The 10,555-nt window shown below is 42.5% G+C and overlaps 1 protein-coding gene across 1 annotated transcript in view; it reads left to right on the forward strand.

Annotated features, from left to right (window-relative positions):
• Nucleotides 1-4,357, forward strand: part of PDHX (pyruvate dehydrogenase complex component X) — a 46,867-nt gene extending 42,510 nt beyond the window's left edge. Inside the window, exon 10 of the mRNA XM_075712776.1 lies at nt 4,093-4,357. Coding sequence (XP_075568891.1) covers nt 4,093-4,357 — 265 coding nt within the window. The remainder of the gene's footprint in view (nt 1-4,092) is intronic.
• The last annotated feature ends 6,198 nt before the right edge of the window (nt 4,358-10,555 follow it).

Raw genomic sequence — 10,555 nt, forward strand, 5'->3', positions numbered from 1 at the left:
GGGCCCAGGTTAAGGACATCACTAGGAAACTTCCTAGCCCGGTACAGCCCTTGGACTATTACCCATTACTGCTCTTCCATGTGGGTGGTGATGAAGCCATAACGTGTAGTCCAAGGGTGATCAAAAGAGACTTCAGACCTTTGGGACAGTTGGTAAGGGAATCTGGAGCACAGGTTATTTTTTCCTCTCTCCTTCCAGTTGTGGGCAGCAACACTGGAAGAAACAGACGGAGCCAGTCGATTAATACATGGCTCCGTGGCTGGAGCCACAATGTGGCCGTGTCACAATTTTGGGTTTTTCAATAATGGGATGGCCCACATGGCACCCAGGCTTGCTGGTGTCAGATGGGATTCACCTTTCTCAACGGGGGAAGAGGGTCTTTGCTCGTGAGCTAGTGGGGCTCATTGACAGAGCTTTAAACTAAACTTGAAGGGGGAGGGGGATAATATCAGGCTTGGCATGACAAGCTGTGGGATGACGCGCCAGCGTTAGAGGGATGGGGTCTTAGTGAGGTCCCTCAGCCTATTGCTCTGAGACGTGCTGGCTACACTGGAGCACACTTGAAGTGACTGGAGATGAGACAGGGGCTTCTGAGGTCACGGGAGCCAACAGAGAAACATCAGTGAAATACCTCAAAGGAATTAAGGGGTGTTCCTCTAAGAAGGTGACATGGCTGACAGCCCAGCTGAAGTGCCTCTACACCAATGCACGCAGCATGGGCAACAAACAGGAGGAGCTGGAAGCCACCATGCTGCTAGAAAGCTATGACCTAGTTGCTGTTACTGAAACTTGGTGGGATGAATCCCATGACTGGAGTGTGGCTATTGATGGCTACAGGCTGTTCAGAAGGGACAGATGAGGAAGAAGGGGTGAAGGGGTTGCCCTCTACATCAAGAAATGGATAGACTGTGAAGAACTGTCTCTGAAGTATCGCCACGAGCAGGTTGAAAGCTTAAGGGTAAGAATTAGAGACAGAGGCAACAAAGGGAACCTTGTATTTGGTGTCTACTACAGGCTGATCAAGGGGAGCCTACTGATGAAGCCTTCTTACTCCAGCTACAGGAGGCATCGGGCTCACAGGCTCTTGTCCTCCTGGGTCACTTTAGCCACCGTGAACATCTGCTGGAAAAGTAGCACGGTGAGCGGTAGGCAACCCAGGAGACTTCTGGAATGCATTGAGGATAACTTCTTAAGCCAGGTAATAGGCAGCCCTACCAGAGAGGATATGATACTGGATCTGTTGCTCACCAACGCAAGTGAGCTAATCAGTGACAGTCAAGACTGGAGGCAGCCTGGGCTGCAGTCATCATGCACTGGTGGAGTTCACGGTCCTGAGGGATATGGGTCAGTCAAAGAGTAAAGTCAGGACCCTGAATTTTAAGAAAGCAAACTTCCAGCTATTCAAGGAATTAGTCAATAGGGCCCCCTTGGAAACTGCCCTCAGGGACAAGGGAGCAGAACAGAGCTGGCAGATCTTTAAGGACACTTTCCATAGAGTGCAAGAGCTTTTGATCCCCAGGTATAAGAAGTCAGCAAAGGAAGGCAAGAGACCGGCATGGATGAGTCAAGACCTGCTGGTCAAACTAAAGGACAAGAAGGAAATGCACAGGCAGTTGGAAGCAGGGACAGGCATCCTGGGAAGAGTATAGGGATGCTGCCCCATTGTGTAGGGACGGGGTCAGGAAGGTCAAGGCAAGGCTGGAGCTGAATTTGGCAAGATTGCAAAGAATAATAATAACAGCTTCTACAGGTATGTCAGCCAGAAAAGGCAGGTGAAAGAAAGTGCATACCCTCGATGAGCAAGACTGGCAAACTGGTAGCGGTGGATGAGGAGAAGGCTGAAGTACTCAAAAAATTTTTTTGCCTCAGTCTTCACTGGCAACCTCTCTTCCCACACCTCTTGAGTGGATGGACCACAAGACGGGGACTGGGGGAGCAAAGTCCCTCCCACGGTAAGAGATCAGGTTCAGGACTGCCTGAGGAACCTGAACATATATAAGTCTATGGGACCTGACAAGATGCATCCCAGAGTCCTGAGGGAATTGGCTGATGGAGTTGCCAAGCCCTCTCCATGATATTTGAAAAGTCATGGCAGTCTGGTGACTGTCTGGTCAGGTGAAGTCCCTGGTGACTGGAAAAAGGGGAATGTTGTGCCCATTTTTAAAAAGGGAAGAAAGGAGGACCCTGGGAACTATCGACCTGTCAGCCTCACCTCTGTGCCTGGGAAGATCATGGAACAGATCCTCCTAGAAGATATGCTCAAGCACATGGAGGACAGGGAGGAGATTCGAGACAGCCAGCATGGCTTCACCAACGGCATGTCCTGCCTGACCAAACTAGTGGCCTTCTGTGATGGAGTGACTACCTCAACGGGCAAGGGAAGAGCCACTGATGTCATCTATCTGGACTTCTGTAAGGCCTTTGACAATAGTCCCTCACAACATCCTTCTCTCTAACATGGAGAGAGATGGCTTTGATGGGAGGACTATTCAGTGGATAAGAAATTGGCTGGATGGTCACATCCAGCCAGTAGTGGTCAACGGCTCAATGTCTGGATGGAGATCAGTGATGAGTGGTGTCCCTCAGGGGTCTGTATTGGGACCAGGACTCTTTAATGTCTTCACTGATGATACAGTGGGATCGAGTGCAACCTCAGCAAGTTTGCAGACAACACCAAGCTGAGTGGTGCAGCTGACATGTCTGGGGGATGGGATGCCATTCAGAAGGACCTGGACAAGCTCAAGAAGTGGGCCCATGTGAACCTCCTGAGGTTCAACAAGGTCCTGCACCTAGGTCAGGGCAGCCCCTGGTATCAATACAGGCTTGGGGAATGAAGGGACTGAGAGCAGCCCTGCTGAGAAGGACTGGTGGATGAAAAACTGTGCATGAGCCAGCAACGTACACTCACAGCCCAGAAAGCCAACCGTATCCTGGGCTGCATAAAAAGAAGCATGACCAGCAGGTCGAGGGAAGTAATTCTGCCCCTCTACTCCACTGTGGTGAGACCCCACCTGGAGTACTCCGTCAAGCCCTAGAGTCTTCAGTATGAGGACCTGTTGGAGCAGGTCCAGGGGAGGGCCACAAAAATGATCAGAGGGGTGGAACACCTCTCCTATGAAGAAAGGCTGAGACAGTTGGGGTTGTTTAGTCTGGAGAAGAGAAGGCGCCAGGGAGACCTTATTGCAGCCTTTCGGTACTTGAAGGGGGCTTATAAGAAAGATGGGGACAAACTTTTTAATAGGGCCTATAGCAACAGGACAAGTGGTAAAGGTTTTAAACTAAGGGAGGGTAGATTTAGACTAGATAGAAGGAAGAAATTTTTTTTACAATGAGGGTGGTGAAACACTGGAACAGGTTGTCCAGAGACATATTAGATGCTCCGTCCCTGGAAACATTCAAGGTCAGGTTGGATGGGGCTCTGAGCAACCTGATCTAGCTGAAGATGTCCCTGCACATTGCAGAAGGGGTAGACTAGATGACCTCTAAAGGTCCCTTCCAACCCAAACCATTCCATGATTTTATAGATTAATCTTTTTTCCACTCTTTGCAGTAACTGTAACAAAAAGGATGAGATGGTGGGCCAGTTTTCTCTATAGACAATCTGTCATAAAAGAGTCCAAGTGTTTCCTAATATACCACTTCCCAGTTGGTAACACAGACAAAAATGTTCAAGGGAGAAAGGCATGATGAGGATTTCCCGTGCCTGAGTGATTCCCAAATTATATCACTTCATTATCAGCAGCCATTGTAACTTAAAGTTGTGAGGTTCAGTCTAAAAGACATTTGGCTTGGAACAGGGACAGGCAAAGTTTGTTTGAAGATACCACTTTCGTGTCCTACTTTCTGCCTTTAGTGTGTGCAATGCAAGGATATATTACTGTAAAGACTTTTAAAAAGGTGCATTAGTTGTAACTGCCAAAATCTTGAGAATCTGAATGTGTCCAACTGAAATCCAGTTCAGATCTATTTTAAAGTTAATGGGTTTGGCCTTGGGAGAGATTTAGGTCATAGTAGTCATTGAATATAGATTATTTCTTCTAGGGGATATATAATTTCTGACATTACTGGTAATTCTTTTTTTCTTTCATTTAGTATCTCCAATCTGGGCATGTTTGGTGTCAATGATTTCACTGCAGTCATAAACCCTCCGCAGGCCTGCATCCTAGCTGTGGGCCGAGCAAGACCAGAGCTCAAGATTGTGGAAGACGAAGAAGGGAATGAGAAACTTAAGCAGCATCAACTCATGACAGTGACTCTTTCAAGTGATGGGCGAGTGGTAGATGATGAACTGGCTTCAAGGTTTCTGGAGACCTTGAAAGCCAACATAGAGAATCCAGTGCGGCTTGCCTTGTGTTAAACTCAGTGAAGATTGTTTCTTGTTTTGACAACATAGATAACTGTTATGTACTTGGGGTTGTTCTTCTGTGTAGATGAGTAAATAGTTACTGTGAGATGGACAGTTAAAATATTTAATTTATTGAATTAACATGAAAAAATATTCATTTTCCTGCTTTTAGTCTTTTGCAATGACCAGGTTTTATACTGTAAAGCTAAAAGACTTTCAAGTTAACATACTACATTAGCTTAAACCCCTTACCCCTTGTCCTGTTGCTATAGGCCCTATTAACAAGTTTGTCCCCATCTTTCTTGTAAGCCACCTTTAAGTATTGGAAGGCCACAATAAGGTCTCCCTGGCGCCTTCTCTTCTCCAGACTAAACAACCCCAACTCTCTCAGCCTGTCCTCATAGGAGAGGCACTCCATCCCTCTGATCATCTTTGTGGCCCTCCTCTGGACCTGCTCCAACAGGTCCATGTCTTTTTTGTACTGAGGATTCCAGAGCTGGACGCAGTACTCCAGGTGGGGTCTTTCCTGTGCTGAGATGGGATGGTTTATTTAAGGGCTAAATATCTAGCTTTTAGAGTGAGGAAAGCAAGAATTATAACTGAGCAACGTGCTGCTATGAGTCCTGGTCAATACTGAGATAACTGAGTTATATTGTTTTTCATTTTTCAGAAGATGCTTCTGGCATGTTGTTCTATCCAAATTACATTGAAAAAAGGTTTATAAGATTTTGGACAGATATTTCCGTGGCTTCCTATATAAGAACAAAGACATTACAAACCGAAAAAGTTTTGGCATAATTTCATTTACATCACAGATTTAACTGTTCTTTATCTTCTCCTTTACTGTAAGCTACATTGAAGAAAACAAGATGACTGTGGAAGTGAATGGGGAAAAGAAATGACAGGAAATTATGAGAAAGGCTAAATTAGATCATAGTAATTTCTCAAAATATGAAATAATCTGGTGAAATCCACAGCTTCGTTTGTATAATTAGAACTCATTAAAACACTTTTAAACTGTAGGTACATCCATTTTTTCCAGTATTTTAAGATAACTGCATAATCTAATGCCTTGCAGAGGGGTAGAGAGGAGGATAAACTTGCCTGAATAAATGCATTCTCCCTAAAGGATGGAAGGATGGAATCTCAGCATCACTGATTTTTAGTTTTTGATGGAACCAACATCTAGTGAAAACAACATTTTGTGTTTTAAAAAAAAAAAGTAATTAATGATAGGTTTTCTTTGACTTAATTTGGAGACAGTTACATTTTTTAAATTTAGAAGTTGCCCCATCTCAGATATCTTCTTCAGTACCGTAAAATATAAACTTTTTTTTTCAGGTGCTCTGTGATATACTGTGGTTAACTTAAAACCCAAGTTAATTGTGCCAGCAGTATTGTGATGAAAATTTAGCTTTGATCTCTTAATCTTACAGAGGTTCCAGTAAGAAAGGTCAAATTTTGCACACTGAATATTTGCTGATTAATGCTGTTCTTTGCATGGGTAGAATAAAGATGTAAGTAGAAAGTGTTTCATAGTCAGTGTACATTGAATTGTAACTTGGAGGCTTAAGTGCAGTGGCCTGAAGTTCAAATTAACAGGAGTAGATTGTTTGTTTTCTTATATATAAATATGGAACCATGTACTGTATGTGTTTGTAATGAAATAACTGCATTTACAGGACCTGGTGAGAATATAAATTGTCAGTAGAATTCTGGGAGTTTGTCTTATTCTAGTTTGTGCAAGCACTTTTTTAAAGATTTGGAGGACTTGTTTGCTGAGCTGCTGCCATAAGTAAAAAGCTAATTGCAAGACAAAAACTTTAGTTTAGAGTTTTTGCTACATGAGTTTGCTTCTTTGGCTTATTCTGATATCATAAATTTCATAAATACTAATCTAACAGTAGGGAGAGATTTTGATTACCAAATCTAGTTTACTGTGCCATAATGGACATATCCATTCTCTATTTCCAGGAATTTCTCACTAATAAATTATATTCAAGATTGGGTGCTGAAGATTAATTTACCATTTTAGATGGTTAACCCTGAATTTTTCCAAAGTTCTTTGTTAATCCCATATTACTTTGAAGGGGAAAAAACCCCACCAATTTATGTAGTGTCCTTAATAACGTACAAGAAGTTCTCATTGTTTACACAGCAAAATCTTGCTCTGCCCAAGAGAATTTGCAGACATTTAAAATCTGATATACTGTTCTTCGTTCTTGTAGTTGGTGGTCTAGTGTTGTGTGCTCCCCAGCGTTTGTATATCCTACTATTTGTCTGGCCACAGTTAAGGGCTGCATGACTGATGTGTACAACTATAGTTTTGCATGTATGTGTGTTCATGTAGTGTGAGTCAGTATGCTTTGCTTTTGGAGCCACTGGAAGGCACTATTGTATGTAAGTATAGAATGTTTATCATGTCTGATTCATGTGGGTACTAGTACATACATTATACTTTTCCTGTTCAACACAAACAGGTGAAGACAATGCGACTTTTTCTCCAGGTTAAATAAACATTTACAACTTTTGAATTAGGCAAATCTCAGTAAGGCTAATACAAGCTTTAATTCTAATTTCTTGACACCTGCCTGCTTGCCAGCATTATTATTTGATATAAAGATGTATGCATGTGATTTGTCAGTCATCAGCCTGTGAAGGAAATCTCTAGAATTCAGACATGATAGCAGTCAGGTCTCCTTAATTCAGAGTAATCATACCATTTGGCAACATCTGCAACTTTAGCAGAAGTGAGACAACAAACAGTTGCCCATACAGATTAAAATAAAACATTGACTATCTTCCTGAAGAATTTAGGGATTTGGGAATGGGGGCAAAGGATAAAATGAGCCAGAAAGTCAACCATATGAAGTGGTTATGCTTACATTTGAAGCAAATTTGCCTTGAAGTAAAAATTTCACAGATGAAAAAAATATAACTTTTCATGTTTTATCCTTTCAAATGTCTTCTGTCAAGATCTTTTTTTACATACCTAAGCAAGAAATACCATGAAGACACCCACTGTCTTGAAGAATTCAAGAAACAAAAAAAAATTTAAGGATTTTGCTAACATCTGCTGGAAATGTTTGCCTCTAGGATATGCTTGGGGAAAATTACTTTCTTCATATAATTTTTCTTTGCAAGAGGCGTAGTTAGAAAAAAATAAAGGGTAGCTATTTTGGACTTTGTGACTGTTGGCAAGTATTGAGCTGTGTGTCACACTTTAATCCCTAATTACACTGTCAGAATATTTGACTTTTTGGGATCTTTTTTCCTGCAATGCATTCCTTATGACATAAAACTTCTGTAATTAATCTTCCTACACATAGTCCCTGAAAGAACCTCACTCCTGCAAAGTGAATGATCAGTGCTATTTTCACCTAATTCTTTTGTCCACATGCTCATCTCCATCCATACAATATACGGTAGACACTCTTATTTCAACTAATGATTAGTCCTGTTGGATACAATAGAATTTCAAAGTTGAGTAGGAAGCCATAAATATGACAAATAATCCAAGAAGGAAAGTCTAAACACGTGCTTTTATGTGCTGTGTTGTACAGAAAGTTGCATATTGATCATGTTAAAGTATATGCAATTGCAGAGTGAGTTGGGGGAAACTTATTCAGAATTGTTGGAACTAAGTGTCATGCCTGATGTGTTTTTCATATGCAATAATTTGTGCCATAAGGTTATAGAAAATAAAGAAAAGTGCCATTAGGATTGATGGTGTAATAGTCTTATGGTGGTGACCTGTAGGTTTGAAACTGATTTTATTATTTTTATTATTTTTTCCTTTTTTGGATTTTCTTGTATGACTTCTCATTTTTCTACAGAGTTTTTGTCCTGGATTACATCAGACCATAACAAGTACTTTTTCCTCCCTAAAATCCACTGAAAATGTTGTGCATTATTGTAATTTCTTTGAAAGCAGTGGAAATAATGCACATAGTAAATAATGGTTGCACAATGACCAGTGCCAACTGGTCAGATGGGTTGGTCTCTTTCTGTCAGAAGTACTCATTGCAAGCCCCTTTCAGTACTGTTCAGTTTATCCTGGCAGTTTCAGACATGGGTTAATCGGAGTAAGGTTAATCTACTTGTATGTTAGCCAAAAATGGGCAAGACCAGGAACAGCCACTGGGAAGCTTAATTTCTATAATTTGTGCTTTAGAATTTTATGAAGAAGAATTTTGCTCTCACAGGTGGACAATCCGGTATCTTTCACAACCACTCTGCTTCAAGGATTTGAAAAGCTGTAGCATAGAATTAAAAACTTTGCATAAGAAAAGGCACAGCTGAGATGTGGCAAACATGACAGCTTACACATTTTACAGCTTTGGTGACTGAGGAGCTGAAAAGTATCCCAGTGTTGTCTTTTGGCAGAATGAAGCCATGTTACAAGGAGTCCTCTTGCCAAGCAGGCAGTTTTTCCGTAAGCAATCAGGTTACATGACACTAAAAGATGTATAGGTGACTGAACTGGTAGCTCATACTGTTTTGTTTTTTAATTCAACTGTGTTTATCTTCGCTTTTAACTGGGTCTCTTAGGTCTCCGTTGTTGGTAATGATTCCCTGCTCACCCCCCTTCCTAAAATGTAGAAGCATTGTCTGAAGTATTCAAAGAATGCACATCGTTGACTTGCTTATCAACGAATGTCATGTCTATGTCTATCTCAAAATCCTCTTTCATTTGTTTCCAGACCCCATGCAGTCCATACAGCTGCGTAAGCTAGAAAAGAATGCAGGAGACGGATTGTAATAAGAGACAGGCTCTGTTCTGGTATTCAACCAAGCTGTCCCTTTCTGTAACCCACTAAACTGTTGTGGTAGTACTAGATCAAGAGCAAGCATTCTTTGAAGTGAGTGGTACTGTTGGAGGTGTCATTTGCAGACTAATACATGTAATAGCCCTCTGTCTCACACAGTTGGATGACCCTATATAACTTGAATGCAGGATTGTAAATTGACATTGAATGTTACTGCAAGTTAGGTGCTCTTTTTTAGAAGAAAACTGTTAGGACACGGACCACAGGGGGAATTTGAATGGAACTGCTATGACTATGTGAGAGTTATTTTCAAGAGCATAGCATAGCAAGAAACCATCCTTCATGGGATTAGGACACCTGTTGTCATCTATCTAGACTTCTGTAAGGCCTTTGACATGGTCCCCCACAACATCCTTCTCTCTTATTGGAGAGAGGTGGGTTTGATGGATGGACTATTCAGTGGATAAGAAATTGGCTGGATGGTCACATCCAGCCAGTAGTGGTCAACGGCTCAATGTCTGGATGGAGATCAGTGATGAGTGGTGTCCCTCAGGGGTCTGTATTGGGACCAGGACTCTTTAATGTCTTCACTGATGATACAGTGGGATCGAGTGCAACCTCAGCAAGTTTGCAGACAACACCAAGCTGAGTGGTGCAGCTGACATGTCTGGGGGATGGGATGCCATTCAGAAGGACCTGGACAAGCTCAAGAAGTGGGCCCATGTGAACCTCCTGAGGTTCAACAAGGTCCTGCACCTAGGTCAGGGCAGCCCCTGGTATCAATACAGGCTTGGGGAATGAAGGGACTGAGAGCAGCCCTGCTGAGAAGGACTGGTGGATGAAAAACTGTGCATGAGCCAGCAACGTACACTCACAGCCCAGAAAGCCAACCGTATCCTGGGCTGCATAAAAAGAAGCATGACCAGCAGGTCGAGGGAAGTAATTCTGCCCCTCTACTCCACTGTGGTGAGACCCCACCTGGAGTACTCCGTCAAGCCCTAGAGTCTTCAGTACGAGACAGACATGGATGTGTTGGAGCAGGTCCAGAGGAGGGCCACAGAGATGATCGGGGGACTGGAGCCTATGTCCTCCTATGAGGACAGGCTGAGACAGTTGGGGTTGTTTAGTCTGGAGAAGAGAGGACACCGGGGAGACCTTATTGTGGCCTTTCAATACTTAAAGGTGGCTTATAAAAAAGGGCCTATAGCAACAGGACAAGTGGTAAAGGTTTTAAACTAAGGGAGGGTAGATTTAGACTAGATAGAAGGAAGAAATTTTTTTACAATGAGGGTGGTGAAACACTGGAACAGGTTGTCCAGAGACATATTAGATGCTCCGTCCCTGGAAACATTCAAGGTCAGGTTGGATGGGGCTCTGAGCAACCTGATCTAGCTGAAGATGTCCCTGCACATTGCAGAAGGGGTAGACTAGATGACCTCTA

Source organism: Pelecanus crispus, chromosome 6 (genome assembly GCF_030463565.1).
Source record: "Pelecanus crispus isolate bPelCri1 chromosome 6, bPelCri1.pri, whole genome shotgun sequence".
Classification (NCBI taxonomy): Eukaryota; Metazoa; Chordata; class Aves; order Pelecaniformes; family Pelecanidae; genus Pelecanus; species Pelecanus crispus.